General features: G+C 38.0%; 1 protein-coding gene across 1 annotated transcript in view; it reads left to right on the plus strand.

Moving 5' to 3' along the window:
- The window catches only part of Fbxw2 (F-box and WD repeat domain containing 2), a 32,851-nt gene extending 10,960 nt beyond the window's left edge, over positions 1 to 21,891 (plus strand). The window contains exons 4-8 of the mRNA XM_076845600.2: positions 2,985 to 3,179; positions 5,406 to 5,539; positions 8,220 to 8,306; positions 9,153 to 9,322; positions 15,098 to 21,891. Of these exons, the coding sequence (XP_076701715.1) occupies positions 2,985 to 3,179; positions 5,406 to 5,539; positions 8,220 to 8,306; positions 9,153 to 9,322; positions 15,098 to 15,386 (875 nt within the window). The 3' untranslated portion in view covers positions 15,387 to 21,891. The remainder of the gene's footprint in view (positions 1 to 2,984; positions 3,180 to 5,405; positions 5,540 to 8,219; positions 8,307 to 9,152; positions 9,323 to 15,097) is intronic.
- The last annotated feature ends 5,050 nt before the right edge of the window (positions 21,892 to 26,941 follow it).

The following is a 26,941-nucleotide window of genomic DNA, read 5'->3' on the forward strand; positions in this document are numbered from 1 at the left end:
GAGATTTTAGTTCACAAAGCTTAAAGTATTTACTATCTGGTCTTTCACAGAGAAAACTTTACTGACCTCTGGGGTGTGTGTGTGTGTGTGTGTGTGTGTACATATATATATATACTATTCCATTGTATATTTTATTCTTTGGTTTCATTAACTGAGTCATCGTTCAGATTTTAATTAGTAAAAACTTAGTTTTTTAAACCATGAAATCCCTTCTTCAAATATGCTAAAGCCTGACTTAAAAACCAAAGAGAAGTATAGTTGAGGAGCTGATCATGCCAGCTCCTGAGATAAGTTTGTAGAACACATGCATGTTGAGGAGCACAGTCAATCTCAGTGGAGCCTCATGTAAGACATTTTTGCTTTTTATCCCCTTATGTTTGCTGTGGACTTTTGTGCTGTTTACCACTGACTGAATTGTTTTTGCTTGTTTAGCCTTTTTGTCTTCACAAGTAGATATAAGTGCCATGAGAGCAGGAGCCCTCCCTGCTCAGAAGTCCTATAAATATATATTGAATGGATAAATATAGATACAGAAGTCCTATAAATATATATTGAATGAATAAATGAATGAAACCCCAATTGAACAGTGGAAATAAGTCAGAACCAAGTTTATCTAGGACCTAAAATGATTGCCTGCTCTAGCTCCTTTAGAATACAATTACAAAATGTCCAAGCTGAAGGAGATTAAACACCATCTATCTAGACTCTGCTGCCCAGCACTACTATTTCACTTTTGAGTTCTTGAGCTGTGGCTAGTCCAAACTGTGAAGTGAAATACCAGAATTCAAAAATTTAGAATGTAAAAAAATATAAAATATTTCATTTTTAACATATCGAGTTAGGTAAATAAATTACTTTCATGTCTTTAAAAAAATTTTCTAATAGGATATATTATGTATGCAGTTTATATTATATTTCTGTTGGATAGCACTGTTCTAGACCTTTGGTTCTCAAAATGTTGCTGATAAATTAGAATCACCTGACAAACTCAAGATGATTGCACTTCATTTTAGATACTCTAAACTAAAACTCTATGAAGATAGGGCCCTGCTTTTGTGTGTGTGTGTGTGTTCATTTTATCCAGTGCTGGAGATTGAACCCAAGGCCTCTCTCTTGCTAGGCGAGTGCTCTAGCACTGAGGTATGCCCCAGACTCCTGCTTTTGTTTAAAGCTCCCTGGATGGTTCTAATGTCTCAGATACTCATTGAGAACCTACTAACCAAGTCCAGCCCCATAAAAATAGCAAAGTGGCAATAAAAAAATTTATAAATAGCTGGTTATTACAAGCTCTAATTTGAGTCTGAAATGGGTGGTATTCCTACGCATTTTAGTGTAACTCATAGAATTTGCCAAAGTTAAAGTCATGGTCTCATTCTTTTCTGAGTGATGATTACTTTTCCACTGTCTGAAACAGTGGCTCTTAACTAAAGATGGAATTATGTCTGGCTTTATTTAGTTATTTAGCTATTTTTTTTTCAAACTAGGGATTAAACCCAGGGATGCTTAAACACCGAGCCACATACCCAGCCCATATATGTGTGTGTGTGTGTGTGTGTGTGTGTGTGTGTGTGTATCTTTTTTTTAATATTTATTTTTTAGTTTTTGGCAGACACAACATCTTTGTTTGTATGTGGTGCTGAGGATCAAACCCGGGCCGCACGCATGCCAGGAAAGCGCGCTACCGCTTGAGCCACATCCCCAGCCCATATATATCTTTTTTAATATTCATTTTCTTTTTTTAGTTGTAGTTGGACACCATACCTTTATTTTTTGTTATTTTTATGTGGTACTGAGGATTGAACCCCAGGCTTTGAATGTGCTAGGTGAGCACTCTACTTCTGAGCCACAACCCCAGGCCCCCGGCCCTCATTTTATTTTGAGACAGAGTCTTGCTAAGTTGCTTAGGGCTTCATTAAGTTGCTGAGGCTGGCTTTGAACTTGCAATTCTCCCGCCTCTTGAGATTATAGGTGTGCACTAGCATGCCTCAACTCTTTCAGAACTATTTATATAGTGCTTTCCTAGAATGTGGTATCCTGATTGTAGCAACTATGGTATCTTCTCAATGTCTTTTTTTTTTTTTTAATATTTTTTGTTATAAATGGACGTGATATCTCGATTTTGTTTATATATTTTTATATGGTGCTGAGGATCGAACCGAGTGCCTCACAGGGGCAAGGCAAGTGCTCCACCACTAATGCTACATTTCCAGCCCTCAGAAGGTCTTTTTGTCAAGTCTTTGAATTAAAAGTAAATTGTGAGATATGAGTTAATCATTAGAATTTTAAACTTAGAGAACAATGTTGAATTGTCATCATGATTAATGTAACATTTTCATCAGAGTCAAAAGAAAAAACTGATTTTTCCCACAGAATTTTAAGGGATTTCATAAGCTTTTTGTAGAGTTGCTGTGAATGGGGGTAATTTGTTCCTGTTTTTTTTTTTTTTTAAATGTTCCTTTATATATTTCAAGATGGCTCAGGAAATTAGCTGTTGGCTTTTGCAGAACTTAGCCCATGATCTAAGGTTTATCTTTGGCTTGACTTTGGACTATATTCTATCAGACAGCTCTGTCTATTCGTCATTCCTTATTTGTTCAGGACTGTTGTGTAGTGGACAAGCATGCAGGTGTAACATGCAGCCATAGGGAGTACCTACCATTACAGACTGAAATTAGAGCTTGTAATAACCAAATATTTATAAATTTTTTCAAGTGAAAGCACCAAATGATACTTTAGTTCAATACTGTAGCCTGGTAAGTTAAGGGACAGGACTAACCAAAAAGCTTAGATTCTGTTAGATTGTGCTTGATACCATTTTGGTGACTAAGCAAGTCATGTTGCCCTCTCTATGCTTTGGTTTTCTCAACCTTAAAGTCGGAGAAGGTGATTCCTGAACATTTGCCTTGAGAATACCATGATTTGGGGATTAATTGTCCTTTGCAGAGTGTTTGCTTTGTATTAACCTCCCTGCTTTTCTCTTGAAGGGTCAGATGACTTGTCTGCAAAGCTGTGGGATGTGAGCACAGGGCAGTGCGTTTATGGCATCCAGACCCACACTTGTGCAGCGGTGAAGTTTGATGAACAGAAGCTTGTGACAGGCTCCTTTGACAACACTGTGGCCTGCTGGGAATGGAGTTCCGGAGCCAGGACCCAGCACTTCCGGGGGCACACAGGGGCGGGTGGGTTGCCCTTTTTCAAGGATTTTTATAATTATTTTAGCATCTTTCTTTGAAAGCAGGAGCCACGTATGTCATATATATATTCTATATATATATATATATATATATATATTTTTTTTTTTTTTTTTTTTTTTTTTTTAATTTAACCTGCTATTTTTCACTCTTCTTAGTCACTGGAGTTATTTCCTTTTATCTCAGTTTTTTATTCCAGATTTTATTCCTTATTTGGGACGTTTTCAATAATTTTGCTTTTTCTTGTCTCATTTAAAAATTCTTCAATGTACCCTTGTGCTAGGAGGGGTAGTTGTTCCTCTCTCCTGTTTTATTTATATCCTGTTGTGCAGTCATTTTTGCTTTTATCAGATTCCATACTTCCAAACTGAGTGAGTCCTGCACTTGGAAATTCAGACCACTTTATTTATAGATTTAAGGCTGAAAATCCTTTGGAGCAATGGTGGTTCACAGATTGTGTGATCTTCACAGATTATGTCTAATTGGAGCTTGTTTGACTACCAGTGAAAGCAAGTAACCACCTAAAGATAAAAGGAATAGATGCCTGAATGCTTTTTTTTTTTCTTTTTTTTTTTTTAGTTGTTGATGGATCTTTATTTTGTTTATTTATTTATACTCGGTGCTGAGAATTGAACCCAGTGCCTCACACATGCTAGGCAAGTGCTCTACCATTGAGCCACAACCCCAGCCTGTGAATGTTTCTTAATAAAGGCATACCAGACCTATTTTGCAGAAAATTGGTCTTTTGACTATAACCTGAGACTTGAGTTCCCCGTGTTACATTTTGTTTTGGAGTTTTACGTAGAAATCATATTGAGCTATTTCCTGGAGTCTTGTGGATCACCTTCCCTCTTTCTTTCCTCTATTTATGTACTGTTTTAGCCTCTCGGGGTCATAATTTATGCTCCTAAGCCTCACGTTTATGAGCATCCTTCTGGGACTCCCTAAACAGGTTCGACCCCTCTACTTGTTCCCCATAACCTGTATTACTGTCATAACACTCATCATACAAGTAAGCATAACCTTACATCCCCATCAAACCATAAGCTCCAGAGGACAGGGATCTTGCCTGTCTTGTTCACCCTTATGTTCTGAATTCCTTACACTGTTTCTGGTGCTCAGTATTCTTTAAACTGAACCTAGTTGTTTTGCTGCTAAAACTGTTTTTTTTTTTTTTTAAATTTTGTTTGTTCTGTATATTTGTCTTTAGTCTTTGCTATCTGCTATCACTTATTTCAGAAATTATTATTTGGATTTATGATTTAGTATGGAATTTAGATATTAAACTGAGTGTAACATTCCACTGTGTCAAGATATACAGTGACATCCAGGTGATTTTTATTCCTTATCAACTTTGAGAGCCCTGCTCTAAAAAATGTTCTACTTGCTGTTTCCTGGACGTTGCCGTGGCTTTTCTTAACTCCATGCCTTTGCTGTTCCCTCTAGTTGCAATTTTCTTTTTCTTTTCTTGATAAACTCTACTCATCCTTCAGGGCCCATCTCCAATATCGCCTCTTCCCTGAAGTCCTCCCTGATAGCCCTGGGCAGAGTTAGTCATTCTCCTTGGTGTTTCCCTAGCAAGAGGTAAACTTTTATTTCTTTCTGGACTTCCTCCACTTCCCCCCACTTAGAGTTCCTTAAAGGAGGGAAATGTCTTCATCTTTGGGTCTCTGATGTTCTTTAGAGCTTGGCAGATATTTAAAAACAAATAGTACTCCCTGTGCTGCCTGATATGATTTAGGTGCTAGGTATACAACTGTGAAGAATTCATACATTGTTTTGGTGTCTTAGTCTAACCTTTGAGAGCCTTTTATGTTTTTTTTTCCTCTTTACATTGACTTTTCTTGAGCCTGGGTACTGTTTTGCAGCTTATATTCTTTACGTTTTGTTTTATTATTATTGCAGATAATCCTAAGAAGGAATGCCATTTTCTCAATCACTGGTTTTGCTTCATGCTGAAGGTGGCACAAATATTGGAGATTATATTGTTCCCAGTACTTTCCAACTTTAGGATAATAAGCTATCTTAACAAGAAATTTGAAATAGATTTTCTTATCATAAAATTGCTGGTTGAGTAGCACCATTCTTACAGTAGCTCAGGTTAGGAAATTATGTAGTTGGGCAGCTGGGGAGAATAAACATTATTGAATGCTTGTTATAAAAGAACCATTGACAGAGAGGCGTGTTTTAACTTTATGTATTTATATGCACTAGTGTTTAGCGTGGACTACAATGATGAACTGGATATCTTGGTGAGTGGCTCTGCAGACTTCACTGTGAAAGTATGGGCTTTATCTGCTGGGACATGCCTGAACACACTTACTGGGCACACGGAATGGGTCACCAAGGTATGAAGACTTAGAAGAAATCTCCTTGTCACCAGGCTTTTTGCGGGTGGGCAATGGAGAGGATGGTAGACTCTGCCTTATAATTGGTAGATGAGTTGTAAGTGGAATAAATGCAGACTACAAAGCATGGTAGTGTACAGTAGTGACCTCTCTGTGGAAAGCACTGGGTAAATAGTTTAACAAATAAATGACACATGGGTGTGGAAAGATGCTCACAATAAGACAGGTTCCATATAAAAGTGTATGTGGAGAATAATGCCAGTTTCTAAATGTATTTATGCACCAGAATTTTGAAGGTGTTGTTTCTGGTAGGATTGGGGTGCTTTTTGCCCTTTTTCAGATGCTCATGTTTCTCTTTTATTTATTTATTTTTCATGTCTCTCTTTTAATCAGATGAGCAGCCTTCATTTTTTTTTCTCCTTCCAGTTTTTGTGTTTAAAATGGGGTCATGTATCTCAGTGGTGGAGTGCTTGTCTACAAGGCCCTGGGTTTAATCTCCAGCACTGCAAAAAAAAAAAAAAAAAAAAAAAAAAAAAGTGGGGCAAAGTAAAGAAAAATATAGAAGATTTCAAACAAAATGTTGCATTTTCTAATTTTCAAAACAAGATTTTTGCTAGGTCAAATACAGTATATTATTAAAGGATATGCCATGTATAAGCACTTCTCTTGAGCTTTTTGTGAGGGGCTGAGGATACAGGAGTAAGCAAAATAGCCCTATGCATGTTGGTCTAGTATGACAAATAGTTATTAAACAGTAATTTCGCAAATAAATGCTACATAATTACAAATTCTGTAATTTGGAGTACAGTGTTTTATAAGAATCCCGAAATATCTTAATTAGTTCAGGGAAAGCTTTTGGAGAAGAGGTAAACCATGAAAAATCAATAGGAGGTAACTGTAGGAAGAGCAGGAAAAAGAGTGTTTCAGGGGGTATAAGAATAAGAATCTGGAACATTTGATGACCTGGAAGAAGGCCAGTGTAGCTGTTCTTCATTGAGAGAGACTCGTGGATGTAGTCATCATGTATGACTTATTAGGCCAGAGTAAAGATGGTAGATGCCAAAAGTATAATAGGAAGTATTGGAAGCTCTGATCAAGGGTCTGATTTATGTTTTTAAAAAATGAGTAGACAACAGGGTGAATAGTTAGGCTTATTTTAAGCAAAAGATGCTCATGACTTGGACTTGAGTGGTAATGAAGAAAGAGGGTCACACATGGAGACATACTTTTAAGGTAAAGTCACCTAAACATGTGATTCATTGTAGGGGATGAAGAATCAGAGAACTGATAGATTTTCGATTGGATGGGTGATTATGTCTTTTTCTGAAATAGGTAGAGCTGAAGGGAGAGCAGTCTGTGAGAAGATCAATATTATATTTTGAGCAAATCACATTTATAAACAGAGAAGGTATATATTATAAGGCAATTTGGTGTAAGAGAAAACAGTAGACTTGAGTCAAAATATGCCTATGATGTCTCAAACAAGTTACTTTCACCTTCAGGAACTGAGTTTATCATCTGCTAAGTTCCTGTGACTGTGACCCTAGCAAGGTACCTAATACTTAATAGCAGGTCCATCAGTTTCAGTTGAATCTGAATGAGTAAATCTTGCCTCCTGTTTCACGTCATGCTGATTTAGTTCTTTAAAATAACTATAATGTTATTTTTTTAAAAATAACTATAATGTAGTGTTTATAGATTATCCCAAGTGATAATGGGATTTTTTAAATTACAATACTACTATTACTTACATGGTTTAATTTTATGTTCACTTCAGTTATATAAGGTAAGATTATAGGTGCCTTGGGGCTGGGGTTGTGGCTCAGTGGAGAGTGCTTGCCTGACTTGTATAAGGCACTGGGTTGATCCTCAGCACCACATATAAATAAAAATAAAGATATTAAGTCCACCTGAAACTAAAAAATATTAAAAGAAAAAAGATAATAGGTGCCTTGCTTTCTATTTTAAAGGTGAGGAAGGTAAGAGATTAGATAGAATTGGTGGAGTGTTTGCTTAGCATGCATGCAACCCTGGGTTCAGTCTCTAGCATTGAAAGAAAAAAAAAAAGGTTATTTGGTCTTGTCCAAGATTACAGAGTTGAGTTTAGTATATGGCAGATTCTGGTTCCAAGTCCAGTGTTTTTTTTTTTTTTAATTTTAATTTTTTAATTTGTTTTAATTAGTTATACATGACAGTAGGATGCTCTTATATACTTTGATATATCATACATAGATGGGGTACAATTTCTTATTTTTCTGAGTATACTTATTGCAGAATCATATTGGTCATGTAGTCACATATACACATAAAGTAATGTCTTTTTTCTTTATAATGTACATATTTATGAAAACAGATCATTTACTTTTATATGTAAGGACATTTTCTGTTGCTTATGTTTTATATTATGTCACATTTTATAATTTTTAAAATTACTTAATTAATGTCTTCTTCCATACTGATTAAATGCTGCCAACATGGACACTTTTAGATACTTCTAAAAACAGAGAATCAAGTTGTAGCAGAAATTTTAGTATAGGTTAATTTGGTAATAGAGTTATAGTTTAGCTATTATAGCATACCATATTTCAAGCTCATCTTCTGTTTTAAAAGTGAAATAAAATCAGTATTTTGGAGCAGCATTAAAAGGATCTTTTTGTAACATAGATGTTGATATTTGTAGGTGGTTTTGCAGAAGTGCAAAGTCAAGTCTCTCTTGCACAGCCCTGGAGACTACATCCTTTTAAGTGCAGACAAATATGAGATCAAGGTGAGTTTTTTTTTTTTTTTTTTTTAACCTCTGTTAATTATCAAAGAAAAACTGGCAAATACAAGAAAATTAAAGTATTATGGCAAAGGGAGAATGTTCCAAGGGGAAGACTAAGAGTGTCTTTGTCTAAGTCATCTTAAATCCATTGGGAGAGAGGATGTTTGGTAGCTCTATGTGGTATGCAGTTTCTAACTCTTAATTTGTTAATGAAAAAGAAACACACAAAAATTCATTTTGCACTCATTCTTCCTGTTAAGACATCTACCAGCCAGGCATGGTGGTGCACACCTGTAATCCCAGTGGCTTGGAAGACTGAGGCAGGAGGATCATGAGTTCAAAGCCAGTTTCAGCAAAAGCAAGGCACTGAGCAACTCAGTAAGACCCTGTCTCTAAATAAAATTTAAAATAAGGCTGGAGATGTGACTCAGTGATTGAGTGCACCTGAGTTCAATCCCCAGTACCACCCCCCCCCCAACAACAAAAAAACCCCTCCTGCTTTCTTCAGTTCTTTTTTAGATCTAAACTATGAAACAAGCATTCTTGTGCTATAATGATTTGTAAAGAATTTACAAAACATTCTCATATATGATTCTTGCATCTTTTTAGTCATCTTTGCGGTAGGCATTATTTTCCTTGCAGAAGCAGAGATTCAGAGAGGTTAAATATTTTATCTAAAATCATGCAGAAGAATCAGGACTTTAATCCATGACTCTTGGCTATAAAACCTGGGTCTTTGCAGTATATTTCACTTTTTTGTATCTGACTTTAGCAAATATAAGACACTTTAAGAACAAGCTTTTTTGTGGTGATGTGATCTGTCATCTTTCCTAACTTTGTTTTCTGTAGATTTGGCCAATTGGGAGAGAAATCAACTGCAAGTGCTTAAAGACATTGTCTGTCTCTGAGGATAGAAGTATCTGCCTGCAGCCGAGACTTCATTTTGATGGCAAATACATTGTTTGTAGTTCAGCACTCGGTCTCTACCAATGGGACTTTGCCAGTTATGATATTCTCAGGTAATGTTTTCTTGGACCTTATGCTTTATCTTTGAAAATTATTTGCAGTTCAGTAATAAAGACAAGACTATATTTTTTGGGGGGTGGGTACCGGAGATTGAATTCAAGGGGTATTTGACCATTGAGCCACATCTCCAGCCCTAATTTGTATTTTATTTAGAGACTGGGTCTCACTGAGTTGCTCAGTGCCTCACTTTTGCTGAGGCTGGCTTTGATCATCCTCCTGCATCAGCTTCCAGAGCTGTTGGAATTACAGGTGTGTGTCACCATGCCCAGCAACAAGACTATATTTTTGAATATACCATCAACAGCTTGCTTTATTATGAAATACTTAATATATCAGTTATACACAGGAATATATATATTGAGTAGCTCACCTAGGCAAAATGATTTAGAGACAGTAAGTGAGCAAGAAAGGGTTATATGCTGAAACCTGAAGATTGGGGTTCTATGCCCTCCCCTACTGTAAGTCGTGAACTACTTCCACTTTTTGAATGTAACATACTTTTTTGGAAAATGCAGTGCTTGGATGAGAAGCTCTTTCAGATCTCCTTTAATTCTGGTAAGTCATACTGCATAGTAGGGATTACTGTGTGAGCCTGCTCAACCTCTGTGGGGTTTAGGCATCAAGTGACCTTCTATTGATTAGTAGAAAGACAGCTAGCTAAAGAAAGTGTAACCTGCATGGTTTCCCTTTAAAGAAATAAACAAGAGGTCCATGGACAAATAATTTTGTGATTTCTTGCATATTATAGGTCCTCCTTGGACATTGGAAATATCTATTAGCATATAGGACTGATGGAAGCCAGTGCCATATGATAAGTGAGAGAATTTACATTAGTGATGAGACTTTGGTTTAAGAATAGGTGCCATCTCTAATTGGGGGCATGATTTTGTGTAAATGTCTTGACTCCTCTGTTTCAGTTTTCTCATCTATAAAGTGAATGTTAAATGAAATGCCTGTGGTGAGGATCTAGTAGGGACCTGACAGATCTTTGTTACTAGTAACTCTGAGAAACTCTATATTGAGAAACCTGTCTGAATCTGTTTAACTTCTATACTTTACACCTAAGGTGCACACACCTATAAGTAATTTACAGAAATAGTGTTTCATAGCATGATTCAGTAAATGCCAGCTTGGGAGAGTTAGAGAAAATTGAACATTCCCTTCATTGTTTTTATACGTAACTGTTTGAGATCATCTTGAATGGGATCTGTTCATACTAGCCAACAGGACTTTGAATGACCCCGTCTCTTTGGTCACAAAGTTACAACCTCATTTGTGTCTCTGAGTCACACCAACATTTCTGACCAGTTAGATTTCAGAACTGTCAGAATAATTTCTGTAAATGATTGATGCTTGTGTTTTCAGAAGAAAAGAGTGAAACATCTCCAAAAAACATTAGTCTAAGCTCTTCATTTTATAGATGGGAGAAACTGATGCTGAGATGTAATGGGGGTCTTGCTCTGTGTTCCACAACTTACTGTAATCCAACACTCATTCATCCTTGGCTGGTTTATTCAGTGGGCATATACATAGCATATAAGGAAGCCTAAGGCGACAAAACGTGAGAGAATAAATTTTTGAAAGAACTAGATATTTTGCAAAAAAAAAAAAAAAAAGTTTTAAGTATTCACCATGGGAAAATCGCATCTTTTACAGTTTAATATTTTATTTTGAATTAAAATTTTGAGAGGAGAGAGCAAAAGTAAGGTAGAATAGAGGTATCATAATCATTTCAGTGCTTACTGTCTTTCTTTAAAGGCTTCAGTTTGATCCCAAGTCTACCTTTCTCATATATACTTTCTACTCAGAATAGTGTCTAGAGTGCCAGAGGAAAGTTCGTTGGTGTTTAGTGTTTGGATGCTCTAGCTTTAAGTAATGAACATCCAAGATTATTTGCTGATAGGAAGCTCATGGTTCACAGTTTTCTTTGAAAAGGGGACTACTTTATCTCTGCTTTTTCTCTTCCAAACACAAACCAACCTCTTTTGAAACCCTAGTACAAATCCTATTGCCTAAGTTGCTAAGATCTTGTTGGACCACTTAAGCTTTGACGCTAATTGAAAAGGAGCAGAGCACAGATGACAGCATGTTGCTCAATAAGTGTGAGATGTGATGTAATCTCTTGAGCTAGGTTATCTCAGTACAGCATAGAGGGTTACTTAGGTTCAAAGACTTAGACTGGTAGCAGGGATGTCTGTTTACAGGTCTAATGTGATCAGAAGTAAAAGGGCCTGCAAGCTTATCATGACCTGTGTTCTATTTCTGCAACATATTTGTTTCAGTCTTTGGAATCAGCTTATCTTTTTTGTTAAACCCTATCTCTATAGCCCCCCCAGATTTCCATGTTTCCAGTTATACTTTTCTTTACATTAATGATGTAGGCCTTACTAGTTCTAGCTATTTTCCCCAGCTTCCTTTGGATCTCTTTTGTAGCAGTTTATATTTATGTTCATTGTACCATTGTTTTATTCATTAGCAAGTATTTATTGAGCAACTGCCTGTGTATCACACATTTTGATGTGCACTGGGAAGCAGAAGAAATACTTAACAAACTCATGGAAATTACTGATTAGTAAGAGGGAAGACTGACATTCAGTAGCAAACTATAGGAGCTGGGGGTAGTTTAGTGGTAGAGGGCTTGCCTGTCTTATCTTGCATGCAACCCATGCTCACAAACCCCAGCTCTGTGTGTGCACGCATACAAAGCTAAATACAATTTTTAAATGATTGGAATAGAAGGAACATAATACAAGGTAATTCCCTTGAAGAAGAGATGTTTGAACTGAGCCCTAAAGGATATGTGCCTGTTGGGTCTGTTGTGAGGAGTGTTGCAGACTGAAAAACCAGTCTGTTTGAGAATATCACCAGTGTGATTGCAGATAGGAGGATGGTAGGGAGTCATCAGAGAGTTTAAAGATTTAAGCAAGGTGGTAACAAAATCAGACTTCATTGTGAAGAGAACTTACTGAAAGGAGTTAAGTGATTTGCTCTTGGGGAGCAATCAATAGAAATCTATTGGCAATACTATAAGCTAAGATGGTGTTTTAGACTGGAACTGTTTTGGTAATAGAGGTAGTAATGCATACATTAGAGAAAAATTCAGCAGGTAAAATCAATAAAGCTTGGTGATTGAATCTCTGATTTGAGTAAGGAGGAGAGTTAGGTGGTTGCCATGTTTCCTAGCTTGAGCACTTGGGTGAATGAGTGAGTGAGGAAACGGAGAAGCAGGTTTGGCTAATAAATTCAGTTTTGCACAGTTTGTGTGTGTGTAAGGAACTTTGCCTTTTTTTTTTTTTAAAACAACTTAATCCTACTTCCAATAGCAGCTAGTATACTTTAGATTCTCAATAAATATTTGTTGAGTGAATGAACATAATCACCAGGTAGAGAATGATGAATGTGTTACTGTGATTATATTTCATCTGAAGAACATTAATTGGAAGCTCTATTTCCCCTTTATTTGAAGTTAATCTGAGTTCCCTCCTTTCCCTGGGACCAGGCTTCATTCTGTAGCCTGTTTATAAAGGCTTGCACCATAAGGAATGTTTAGTGATTGACTTTGGATGAATGCTATTCTTAAATGTAGGCATCTAAATAGTTCTGTTTTAGTAGGAGTTTCTTCTGTTTTCAGTCTAAGAAGGTGAGCTTATTTTCTGATCTGCTTTTCAAGCAGAGAACCAGCAGTACTTAACAGTTTTCTTAGTTTCATAGAAGTGTTGTCCCTATAGATATTATTACTATTGCAGAATTTTTTAAAATAAAAATTATCAATTTGTAAGAAAACATTTGGCTTGTGACAGAATTTGTAAAATTGAGAGAGTCCTTTAATATTGCCTTCCATATGAAATACCCAATTCTACTTATTCAGGAAAGAAATAATGCTCTTGCAAGGCCATCTGATAAAAGGTAGAATGATACTTAAGATAGAATTCCTTGATGTTTCCATTATATACAGTGTGGTGTTTGTGTTGAGCATGGTCTTATATCCACAGTTATATATATATTGCCTTCCCTGTTCCAAGGGATGAACACCATTTACTCATCTTTTCTCAGGGACCCAATTATTATTCAGCATGTCTGACACTAAGAACACATCTATTCAGTTGAAATCATTCATTTGTGCCCTTATCCATTCATTCAGGAGTTGTACACATTGATTGGAGATGCTCAGTACTCTCCTCATAGAAAGGTGCTATATGTAGGAAAAAGAAGGTAGGTTCTGGAGTCAAGACAGTTCTGGGCTGAAATGCTAGGTCTGCATCATATTAGCTGTGTGTAAAATGAGGATAAACCTTTACCTCATCACATTGTGAGAACTGTGATAACATGTTAATTGTGTCGGGTACTTGGTAAATGCTAGATAAAACATAAAGTCTCCTTCCTTCCTAATATCAAAATGAAATTTGCTTCTTTGTGACTTTTTCTTTTGATCCTAGTTCGTGTTCTAGACCTTGTAATGTTTGGCCTTTCTCTTATACACATCCTCTGCTGTTTAGAGGTAATGATGTCCCTGCCCCATTCTTTTTCTCCATTTTCAGCTAATGTCCTTCAGGTGTTCCTTACTTGTTCTGGTTACCAGCCCTCCCAATTCTGGCTGGACTCTTGGATATACACTGGTTTAATAGTGTCCTTGTTAACACATAAGCTGAACTTCCCTCCCCCAGGAGCCCAACCATATTGTAGAAGAGTAGTTATATGCCCCATATCTTATAACTTTTTTTCTAGTGCCTCCAAAGAAGGAAGACATTAACTTTCCTTATCATCATTTTGCTCCCACTAAGGGTGCAAATTACAGAAACTATTTTTTTTCTCTTCTTCATTTATGTTGATGCTTAATTAGATCGCTCCCATTTTGTGCCTTTGACATTTTAGAAACTACTAGTGTGCAAAAGTTGGGGCTGCCTCACAGATTGCCCAGTTTGCTCTAACAACTTTTTAGCCTTTATTCTTAAAGAGAAACCCACTTGTTTGCTGCCTGGTGAGCAGAGTAGATCTATAGTCACTTGGCTTTAGGCTTGTTCTGTATTACAGAATCTATTATTTAGGACTTTATGAATAAGTCTTTTTACCTAATGGTAGGAGTTGACTCTTGTTAGTCTAGTTCTGACTGGTAACTGACAAGTTGTGAATCTTTAGCCAAAGGGTGTACCTTGTCTGGGCTTTAGTTTTCATATTTTAAAAATAAGGATATTGGAGCTGGGGTTGTGGCTCAGTGGTAGAGCTCTTGCCTAGCACGTGTGAGGTGGTTCTATCCTCAGCACCACATAAAAATAAATAAATAAAGTTAATGTGACCCTTCTGCAATTAGTGTGTGTGTGTTTGTGTGTGTTTATAAATATAAATGAGGATGTTAACTTAGATAATCTGTAAGATCTTTTGTAGCTTGGATGGGTGTTTTGTGCTTTTATAAACTTTGATCAAACACTACTCTCTTACATGTTAGTTAAACTGAAAACACCCAGAGGTACTTTACCACAGAGCTGCATTCCCAGGTCTCTTTATTTTTTGAGACAGGGGCTCGCTAAGTTGCTTAGGGATTGCTGGGGTTGGCCTTGAACTTGCAGTTCTCCTGCTGCCTCCTTAGTTGTTGGGATTACAGGGGTGCACCACTGTGTCTGGCTTCATATTTTTCTTTTTATCAGATACTTTCATTTAATTCTAAATTTACTTGAATTTTATGCTGGTTTTAAATGTCTCCAGAAAAGATTTCAGTGACATAAACAGAAGCAAAGTTACCTTCTGCTTCATGATCCCTTTCATCCTTGTAGGGTCATCAAGATTCCTGAGATAGCAAACTTGGCCTTGCTTGGCTTTGGAGATGTCTTTGCCCTGCTGTTTGACAACCGCTACTTGTACATCATGGACTTGCGGACAGAGAGCCTGATTAGCCGTTGGCCTTTGCCAGAGTACAGGAAATCAAAGAGAGGTTCGAGCTTCCTGGCAGGCGAAGCATCCTGGCTGAATGGACTGGATGGGCACAATGACACAGGCTTGGTCTTTGCCACCAGCATGCCTGACCACAGTATTCACCTGGTGTTGTGGAAGGAGCACGGCTGATGCCACAAACCACCACCACTCATTGACTTTGGGTGCCGGGGCTGCAGGTTTTGAGTGCAACCTCTGTGGCAGCCGACTGCATGAACCAAAGTTCTCACCTAATGGTATCATCACGCAGTGCACAATCATTTATCTATGTTCGCCAGGGGCCAGGGCTTAGGGTGGGGGAGGGTTTGTTTTATTGACATACAGCGCAGCATGCTAATAGGGTACACCATTGACTTAATTTGTACTTAGTTATGTTGGTCAGGATAAGAGGATGCTTTTTGGGTTCATCTTTCTTGAGTGGAATATTGGTTTTAAGAAAGTGAAATGGTTCATTAATTTGCTAATTGGTTGCCTATAAAAATCACATTCAGTCTGTTATTAAAGCTTCTTATCATAGCCTTTTTTTCTTTTGAAGTTGAAGCAAAGGTGCTATGATGTTGTTATAGCAACTTCTCTCATATGGGGCTTAGCTTTTTATAAGAGCCAGTGTTAAAAAGACCATTGAGTCCTGTGACACAAATTTTCCACCAAATACAAGTTCTACAGAAAGTCTGTCTTCCAGTGCAAATCTAATTCTATAAATTGATTGTTCACAACTCATTCTAAACTCCAGTTCTTGGCAGAGTCAAGGTTGGCCATGGTTAACATGTGAGGGAGCTCTGTAGTTTGTATTCCCTGTGGAAAAAACTGGTTCCCTCCCACCTGCCTTGGTGATAGCACAAGTGACATGGAGTCACTGATTGGTGACTGAATGTTACATAGGAGCTCTGCAGTGTCAGGCAACAATTCTCTGGTCTCTAGTTTCCTTGTCTCTGCAACCAGGTGTTCAGCTAAGATTCCTTCCAGTCCTGCATCCACTGGTGTGTGCAGAAGTTGATATTGCAGTTTCATCTGATCTCTGATTTATTGTTCTCGTCATGTTGCAGATAAGTTATTAAGGAAATTGATCATATGAAAAGGATGAGTAAAAGGTGAATGTAGAAAATATGAGTTTTCACTTAGAAAACTAAGTAATTGGTGGATTTGATGATTATTGGAGTCTGGATTCTGTAGGGAGGCAATCTTCTAACTGGGAAGGAAAGATGTCTGAATCTGACTTGGTTTCTTCTTTTGTCACTAACTGGAACTTTGGCCTCAGGCAGATTAACTTTCCTTTCCACACCTTCATCATCTTTAAAGTAAAGCAATTGTCCTAAATTAAACAAAACCTGAGGGAGTCTCAAATGCCTGAGGGAGTCTTGTAGGTAACATAAGTGAATAGAATGTTCTAGGGAGGATTGTGCAGAACTCTGGAGAGTACATCTTAGGGCTCTTACTCAGCTCTTACTGTTTCGTCATTAGCTGAAATAAACTCAGTGTTGACAGGTCTGGGGTTTTTTGTTTGTAAGAGCTAGAAATCTAGATTTCAAATCTAGAAATCCTCTGATTTTTAAAATATTGACAGCTGATTGAAGATAATTTAAGATCAGGTATTCTAAACAAAACATGTCTATGAGCTGCCAGCGTGTGTTCTCCACCCTCTCTAAAGTTAGGTAATTTTGTGGTTCATCAGTGGAAATGTTGTAACATAATTGTCATAAACATTAGAGAGAAAGTAGAGGGAGCAGCAGTGAAAGTGTTTCCCTGTGTTACTAGGAGAGTGAGGGGGTGGTATATTTTTTTTTTTGCAGACCTGACAGGATGATAGTTTGAAGATGAACATAAGAATTGGAACCTCATTTAAAGCCTCTGCCTAGCAATATGGCTTATTCCTTCTTGCTGCCTCCCACATAGAGCATATCATTTGTCAGCTGGAGAATAGGGTTGCTGGCAGATCTGAGAGTGCAGATATATATATTGGGAACCCATTTCTTCCCCAGTCTGCATTAGCATAGATCAAGACAGTGGACTTCAGAATGTTGTGTAGTTAGTAGAGACTCATACTTGATTTCAAGGACTGGTTTAGTGTCAGTGACCATGTTGAAACACCAAGGGGATTAGGCAAAAGAGTAATAACCATGTTTAATCCATGTCACATTTGAGTTCTGTGTACGAACTCTGCTTTGTCCTAGAAATGGAACCAGAATTGTAGCTGGAATCTTTTGCAGAAGCCCATAGAGACTTTGGACAATAAGGGTGAATCACTTTTTCATTTCCAACCAGCCTGAATAAATAATTGAGATTACTGGTCTAATGACCATCCCTACCCTCCACCTCATTTTCAGATTCATCCAATAGCTTCATTTGTGAGAAAAGTTTTATTAAAAATGACTGGTGTGAAACTTCACTCTGTGTCCCTTCTCAGTCTTTAGTGGAATGGAAGTTGTTGTCAAGGTGGCGCTGCTCAATTTTGACAGCAGTAGCTGAAGTCCAACTTTGATTCTTCCCCGCACAGGCCTTTCTTTCACTTGAGCATTTTACTTAATTGCTTTATAGATGCTGAATCTATGCATATGATTGCCAGCTTTTGTAAAAGGTGAATGGTAAACTGGGCATAGTGGTGGATGCCAATAATCTCGGGGACCTGGGAAGCTGAGGTAGGAGGTTCACAAATTTAAGGCCAACCTGGGCAACTTAGTGAGACCCTGTCTCAGAAAAAAAAGAAAAAAGAAAAGAAAATGGAAGGTAACTCATTCTTTTTATAAAATAAAGCAAGGCACAGTCAGAGAAAGGAACAGGCAGGGAATAACTAAAGCTAAGCTGTACTTCCTGAGTCTCCTTTCTTTGAGTTGGGAGTTGTCTTTTGCACATAGTGACTTCTGCTTTTTTTAGCCTAGAGGCAAGGAAATGACCTTGGCCTCATCTGTGAATATTTTAATTTCTGAAAAACTTTAAGTTATGAGCAGATAGCCCCATCCTTTTTTTATGAGGATTGAATTTCTTGGAATACTTTTGGAAACAGTATTATTTTACACGTGAAAAAATTATATCATTTAGGTTAGGCATTTTGACCTTACAGAAGCAGCTAAGGATGGTGGAGCCTGGATGGCCGGTATTGCTTTAGCCCAAAGCCAGCTGACTCTCTGAAGGTGTGATTGTGTGTCCTGGTTCCTTGGAAGCCTGGGATGAATCTTCCTACCATCACTCTTACAGTTTTCTGTGCCTCTTCCTCTAGCCCTTGGTGTATGAGCCACTTGCCTTTTTCTGCAGGAAAGTGAGAGAATCTGATTGCTACTCACAGATGCAATCTTGGGTAGGGCACACTGATCTCTTTGCCTTTAGGGACAGAGTTGTAAGGGTAGGAGAGAAGCTCTTTAGGTCTATCCCCTTGACACAGCTTCCCTACCTGTTTATGCTGGTGCTTTCGCCAAGATGGTTGGGACAACTGAGACACTCTTGAGAATTACACAGTCACAGAGTGTCTGATGAGAAGAATAGATTAACCTTGAAAAAATGCTTACTGGCCATCTTTGGTAGTGTCTCTGAACAGAGGCTCCCCGTGCCTGTACTAGGAGAGTGAAATCTTTCCAGAATAAATACTTTAGTGCATTTCTGGATAGTCTTTGCACCACTCCCATCAGCCTCACCAGGCTAAATGATCATGCCAAGTGCAAAAAGGCATTTTGCTGTCAAGTGGTTTCAGTGTGTTTCCAGTCTTCCCCAGAGCCAGTTCAGTTGCTTTGTTAGTATTTCAGCCCTGGCCAGCATAAACTTAATTATTACAGCATATGGATTCCAGCTACTTTTACTCATGAATATGTCCAAATGAAAATCTTTTTTCATATTCAAACCCAGGAAATTATTAATTCAGAAGACAAATGTTTTGGTGTCCTTATACTCACATAGTGAACAGACAGATGTATTTCACTAATTGAGATGCTGTACTCTTGATGAGAGTGCTCACAATCCAACACTTAGAGCAACTTGCATCTCACTAATTTCTGATGTATGTTGTGATCTAGAGGGAATGAAGTGAAGCTTATTTGAACTGTTGGGGTGGGGGTAAGAAGAGATTGCTTAAGCAAATAGTGGAGTGATTTGTGAAATAAGATGTTTCTACAAGATGAGAAGTTATTTTCATGCATCATAGAATCATTCTTTTACCCATGAGTGATTGTACTAACTATAAATCATTTATATCTAAACGTGAAAGCAGATTTTCTCAATTAGGCAACATTTGGTTATCCAAGCCCAAGTTATTGTTTGTACTTGAAAGTAATAAAGCTGCATTTCCTTACACACTCGTTCTGTAGTTAAGACCTTTTCTTGTTTTGTTTTTTTCCAACCAATTTGGACTCTACCCCACCCCCCCTTCCACTAGTTCACAGTGAGTGTGTTTGGGCTTAGTTGTAGAATACTTGGCTATCGTGAGAGAGGCTGTGAGTTTGACCATCCCCAAAAGGCAAAAAAAAAAAAAAGTTTAAAATGTGCATCCTGTGACCTAAAGAAACTCTGTTCTCCTTTTTCCTGCATGTTGTAGAGTATAATAAGCTCAACAATATAGCAGTTTCTAAAGGAGATCCAAGAGGGAAAAAGAGTAAATTTAAAAGCAAAATTTCAAGGAGGAATTTTGGCACCCTTCACAAATTGATGCAAATGGAGGGAAAACTACCATTTTGCAGGTTTTAGACCTTGAGCTTTTCTCCTTTTGCCCTATTCTACCCAGCATGTTTTAAGGTGGGTTTATTCTTAATATATAGGGCTCCCTGTCATTTGCTTAGCATGGTTCTGAACCTTTGGTCTCCAACAGCTTCATTATAGGACAGATTGTTATTTCTGTTCTGTTGATAAGAAAGCTAAGGCAGGGGGCTGGGGATGTGGCTCAAGCGGTAGCGCGCTCGCCTGGCATGCGTGCGGCCCGGGTTCGATTCTCAGCACCACATACAAACAAAGATGTTGTGTCTGCCGATAACTAAAAAAATAAATGTTAAAAATTCTCTCTCTCTCTCTCTCTCTCTCTCTCTCTCTCTCTCTCTCCCCCCCCCCCCCCTCTCTCACTCTCTCTTTAAAAAAAAAAAAAAAAAAGAAAGCTAAGGCAGGGGCTGGAGATGTGGCTCAAGCGGTAGCGCGCTCACCTGGCATGCGTGTGGCCTGGGTTTGATCCTCAGCACCACATACAAACAAAGATGTTGTGTCCGCCGAAAACTAAAAAATAAATATTAAAAAATTCTCTCTCTCTCTCTCTCTCTCTCTCCTCTCTCTCCTCTCTCTCTCTATCTTTAAAAAAAAAGAAAGCTAAGGCATGGGAAAGTAATTGTCTAGAGGAGTAATGGGGTAGTGATTTTGAAGTCCTGAATTTCAGCTTCCACAGACCTGGAGTTTTCCTGCCTTCTTTTCTTTTCTATTTCTTCCCCACAGTAAGTCTCTTGAAACCTAGATAGCTGCCTTCCCCTTCACCACCCGTGTGCACCTTTGAAGTTGCCTTATGATCTGCTTGCAAGGTCCTCCCCAAGCATTCCTCTGAGCACAGGGCTGTGATTACCAGCAGGTCATGTCTAGATTCCTTAACCTAGCTTAATGGGAGTCCAGCTAATCTCTTCCTGAAAACAGTACTTGCTCTCTGGATTTCTTGCTCTTGTACTTTGGACCTTATATTCCCCTTCTTACTGGGAAGTTCTCCATGTTACTTCCCACCAGTCCTAGACCCAGGTCTTCTAGTCCCATTGGCTCTCACTGTCTTCAAAGTATCTGCTGACCACCTGACCAAACATTATTGTCTAGGGTAATTAGTTGTGCAGTTCATTTGGCAATGAATCTTATGGTACCTTTCATACTTGACAAACTGAACTTTTCACTCTTGATCCGTAAAGTTTTCAAAATTTAGGTGAATATGCTGTCTGTCCAAAAACATTTTAAGATTGATAATAGGGACTCTACAATGCCCAATAAGTTGTTGATAGTTTAATAATAATTTTAAGTGATAAATGTGAACTAAATTTATGGGATTCTCAAGACATTGGAGGGGCAGGGATGTGGCTCAAGCTGTAGCGTGCTCACCTGGCATGCGCGGGTCACTGGGTTCGATCCTCAGCACCACATAAAAATAAAATAAAGATGTTGTGTCTACCGAAAAACTAAAAAATAAATATTAAAAAAAATCTTTAAAAAAAAAAAGACATTGGAAATTCAGAATAAAATGTCACAAGCAAAATGAAAGACCAATTCCACACAACTCCTGTTCTCCCAGACTTCCTTGTTCTGCCTCATCCAATCAATGTCCAAAGCATACTGTGTGTACTTGGACAGAGTATTTTCTCATGCTGTGATTAAACATGAATAGTCCTTGCCAGTGGGATGTTCCTGTCCTTTATGTTTTAACCACATGTTCTCTCTTCTCTTTGTGGTAAAGATAATCTAATAAAAACTTATGAGGACTATTACCCATAGCTGCTTCATCATTACAATTTTTAATACTATCTTTTTTAATCTTAATGCACATGTGTAGATTTATATTACTGCACATCATTGTTTTGTAGTATGCTGTCAGAAATGAATTTGTGATTGAATTTGTGATTCTCCTGCCTTGGCCTCCTGAGTAGCTGGAATTACAAATGTGTGCGATCACATCTGGCTAATGAACATTTCTTTAACATGTGAATGTGTGCTTTTTTTTTTAATGCGTGCTTATTTGAGTTTCTCATCCACATATCCAGGGTTTTTATGGGAACCACAGGGTACCTCTGTTTTTTCTTTCTTTTTAGATGTATATTCATATACAACAATTTTTGTGTCAATTTTATTGAAGTACAATTAACATACAGTAAGTTTTGCCAATTTTTTTTTGTGTGTGTATGTGGTACTGGGGATTGAACACAGGGCCTTGTGCATACAAGGCAAGCACTCTACCAACTGAGCTATATCCCCAGCACCCCTCTGGTTTTTCAACCTGGGCTCTCTACTCAGTGACAGGCACCTTCCAAGATAACAAATATAGATATAGCAGGGCCTTGCAGTCAAGTATCTGAACTCTAGATAATCCCTTCTATCATGTCCTCTGGGTCAAAGCAAGCCAAGACAACATTCCAGAATCAAGGGGTGGGTTAAACAGATTTCTACCTTTAAATAGGAGAAGCTGTAAAATATTATGGCCCAGCTTTTCAATGTACCACATTGCTATAAAGCAGCTTTCCTAGTTTGTAAGTAGCAGAAAAGTTACAGGAATCATCCACCAGTGTCCAGCCCAGTACTTAGCGCCTGGCAAGCCCTCACCGTTGGTTCAGTAAATGAAAGAAGGTCATCAATGATTCTACTCTTTGACCTTGTACAGGTTCTTTAGAAATATTGGCTTGTGCTGCCCCCTAGAGGAACCTGAGGATTGGTGTGTCTACCCTGGGACCTGGAATGTTCTTAGAGGTGGAACTGTAGGGTTATGGCAGTGGGTCCTGCCATTTAGCATAGGGTATGAGTTATATTCCTGGGCTCCATCTAAACAGATCCATTGAGTCCTAGGTCTTAGGCTCTGATAGTGGATGCTGCAGGGTGAGGCTACAGCACTGGAACAGGAATCTATGTTCAGGTGGTAAGACATGTCAGAACAGAGCTCTGCCTCTTTCTGTCTGTAACCTTGGGACATCCACTTAATATCTGTGATTCTCAGTTCTCTCATTTGTTAAATGGGGTTAATGATATCTACCTCATAGGGTTGTTGAGATTAGAAATAGTTACAGTGCTTAACAGACTATAACTCAGGAAGTGTGTGGTTAATGTTGTATAATAGACAAAGGTCTTTGAAAATGTGTAATGTATAGTAGATGTTGAACAAACATTAAAAGAATTTAGAAACTTAAACACCATAAGAACAAGAAGCATAGCTTCACCACTGGTTTCCAAGATCTAGTGTTTTAAAAAATGAGCTATATTAGATGCTCAACAAATTATATATATTTTTGGTACCAGGGATTGAACTCAGGGGCACTTAACCACAAAATCACATCCACAGCCCTTTTTATATTTTATTAGAGACAGAGTCTCACTGAGTTTCTTAGGGCCTCATTGATTTGCTGAGATTGGCTTTGAACTTGTGATTTTCCTGCCTTAGCCTCTCAAGTTGCTGGGATTACAAGCGTGTGCCATCACATCTGGCTCTAACAAATATATATATATTTTCATATTTTTTTAGTTATACATGGACACAATATCTTTATTTTGTTTATTTATTTTTATGTGGTGTTGAAGATCAAACCCAGTGCCTCACATGTGCAAAGCAAGCACTCTACCACTGAGCCACACAGTCTGCCACTAAATTACAACCCCAGCCCGTCTAACAAATATTTTTTGAAAGAGTAAATGAAGTGCTCAAATCCTGCCTCTATCCATATGGATATTCTCCCAGTGGATATTTCATTATCAATACTGGTTGTACATTACTGATAGTATAAGAAATTTGGTGTGTGTGGCATATATACATGTGTACACATGTGTGTTATTTTTATACAGGTGTCTTCTCAGGACTTGTAGACACTTTGTTTTGTGTCCACCTCAACACTGACTAAGCTGCCAGGAAGCAAGTAGTTTTTAGAATTTTTTTTTTTTTTTTTTTTTTTTTTTTAATGGGTGTAGTGATAAGTATGGAGGCTTAAAGACAGATGATTTGTTTTGGATTTGGCTCTTTCTGTTTCCCAAAGAGTAGCAACTTAGCTTTGGTTTAGCAAATGATGACCCCTAAGGTATAGCAGAGCAACAGGGAAACAGTTAATAGCAGTGTCACTTCACCAACCTGGTCTGGCTGTTCAGTTTGGGAAGAGAGAAAAATAGATTTTGATCATGTTTGGGCCAGTAGTTTTTAGGGTCTCTCTCTTCCAATGACCCTAACTAATACATACTTCTCCCAACACCGGGGACATCTTGGTGGCACCACTTAATGGTTTGTGGAGCTGATTGGAGGCTGGTGGCAGAGCACTTGGAAGTCATTGTGTACTTTACAGAATGCTGTCTTTTATATTCTTTCATATAGACTTCTTAACAAAAATTATTAGTATTTTTGTTTATAAGGTTTGGAAAGAAATGTAACTTGTTACAATTGATCCAAAATGCAAAAGTGCAACACAGAAATCACAACCATAAATAGAAAGTAAGCTGCCAAGCCACATGCTCTGTTTGGGATTGACTTTCATATATATATATATATACATGTGTATATAAGTTTTGTTTTGAGGTACTAGGAATTGAACCCCAGGCCTTTTTTCATGCTAGGCAAATGCACTGTTTTGAGCTCCATCCTCAGCCCTCTCCTATTAATGTATTTTTTTATTTTCTTGATTTGTTCTAATTAGTTGTACATGACAGTAGAATGCATTTTGACACATTGTACATATTTTGAAAGCACATTTTCATCATTGGAGTGTTCTGTACAGTCCCGGAACATTGCTACATTGTGTCCTCTTTTCATTGTGTACTCTCAGTGGCAATGATTGTAGTATATGTGACTATCGCAGTAGGAGGCATATGTTTTTTAGAAATTGGTTCACCCGATTGTTTAGGTTGAATGTGCTCACAATTCCTGTGGTTGAATGTCTTTGCAGTCTCTCCTCTGAAAAGTACAGTGTCAAGTAGCACTCTGAGGAGTCAGCCTTTGTCCTAGATACTGAATATTTGCAAGGGATCCAGCACAGTACACAGGAAATTCAGAGGTACCCATCATAACAGATCATCCATTACCTTTATGAACGACCGTTTCCACAGCCATCAAGATAACCTGGGTCCATGATTCTCATCATTGGCAAACCAGTCTCTCTGGGATACCTCTCTAAGGCCCTAAAGGGTAGGGAACTCCAAAATCTAGGGACATTATCTCCCCTTTGTCCCTTAGGAGGAGAGACCTCCTTCGTTCTCTGAGCAAGCCCTCTTCTGGTATCCTCAGTAGGTATAAGGTGGCAGTGGTCCCCAACTTGCTCCTTAGTGAGGAAGCCTGGCTTCTCTTCATCATGGTGATGTGACAGGAACAGGATGTGCTTCCCAGCTCCACTTCTCACTGTTAGACCCAGCATAGGTAAGGGAGGCCCCCCCCTTTTTAATATTTATTTTTTAGTTGTAATTGGACACAATACCTTTATTTTATTTATTTATTTTTATGTGGTGCTGAGGATCAAACCCAGTGCCTCACATGTGCTAGTTAAGCACTCTACTGCTGAGCTACAACCCCAGCCCCAAGGGAGGCCCTTTTGCATTTGTTTGTGTGTGTGTGTGTGTGTGTGTGTGTGTTTATTAGCAATTTACTTGCTGCTATATTGTCTTCATAATAACCATAACCATTTTTAGCAACTGTACATTATTTCATCAAACAATAGAATTTATTTAAAGAGTACCTTATTGTTGCCTCTTTTTTTAATAAAAATATTTTTAGTTGTAGATGGACATAATACCTTTGTTTTATGTTTTCATGTGGTGCTGAGGATTGAATCCAGTGCCTCACACATACCAGGCAAGCGCTCCACCACTGAGCCACAACCCCAGCCCTTATTGTGGACTCTTTAGCTCCCAATTTGTGTTACTGTGGAAATTGCTGTAATTACTATTTTTGTCTGTAACTTTTTGCCTCCATAGGAAAATTTCCTCAGGAAATGGGTAAGTTTCAACTACCTCTTATGGAAATCTAAACAATTGTTGTGGCAATGTTTTTTGCATTTTCAAAAAAATGTGAAGCCAGAATCATCCTTCAACAGCAAATACTTAAGTAAACTGTGCTACATTTAATCATTGCACTACTGTGCAACCATTAAAAGAAATCGGATTATTCATAATAGCTAAAAGATAGAAACAATCCACATTGTCCATCAACTCAGCTGATGAATGAATAAACAAAGTATGGTTTAAAGATCTACACAATGGGATATTATTTAGCCATAAAAAGAATGAGATTCTGGTATGTGTTACAACATGAATGAACCTTGGAAACCTTAGCATAAGTGAAAGAAGTTAGACACAAAAGGCCACATATAATGTGATTCCATTTTTTGTGTAATGTCTGGAGTAGGCAAATCCAGAGAGCCAGAATATTTTCAGTATTTAGGGGGTGGGGGATGAGACAATATGGGGCTGGGAAATGATTGCTAATGGGTGTAGTTTCTTTTGGGATGATGAAATTATTCTAGAATTTGATAGTAGTAATGGTTGCACAATCTTATGAATACACTAAAAATCCACTGAATTATACACTTTAAAAAGATGAATTTCGTGATATGGGAATTATATCTCAATTTAAAAGACTGAAGAACTATATTGATGTGATTTATTTTCATTGAAAAAGCTAAATGCAGAATTCAATCTATAATATGCCATTTTTGTGAGAATTTTTGTTTGTTTGTTTGTTTTTTCCTCCCTTTAGTGGTGGAGACTGGGCTTTTCCAGGAATAGGTCAGACCTGCCCTCACTCTGCAGTGAGTTCAGGCAGGAAAGTGGCTACTTCCTCTGAGACTAGCGAGCACCTGTCATGGACCAGGTGCTGAGAATGCACACAGATTTCTAGATGATCTGTTATTATTCCCATTTTTCAGATAATAAAACAGAGATAAGAGAAACTAGTGACTTATCAAGGTTACTCAGCCAAGACAGGAACCAACCCCAGGCCTATCCAGAGGAGGTGAGTCTGAGGCTTGAGCCACATGGATCTAGCTCCCAGCTGTGTTTGCACCTGTGGACTGTCAGGCCTG

The sequence above is a fragment of the Callospermophilus lateralis genome, chromosome 2 (genome assembly GCF_048772815.1).
Source record: "Callospermophilus lateralis isolate mCalLat2 chromosome 2, mCalLat2.hap1, whole genome shotgun sequence".
Taxonomy (NCBI): Eukaryota; Metazoa; Chordata; class Mammalia; order Rodentia; family Sciuridae; genus Callospermophilus; species Callospermophilus lateralis.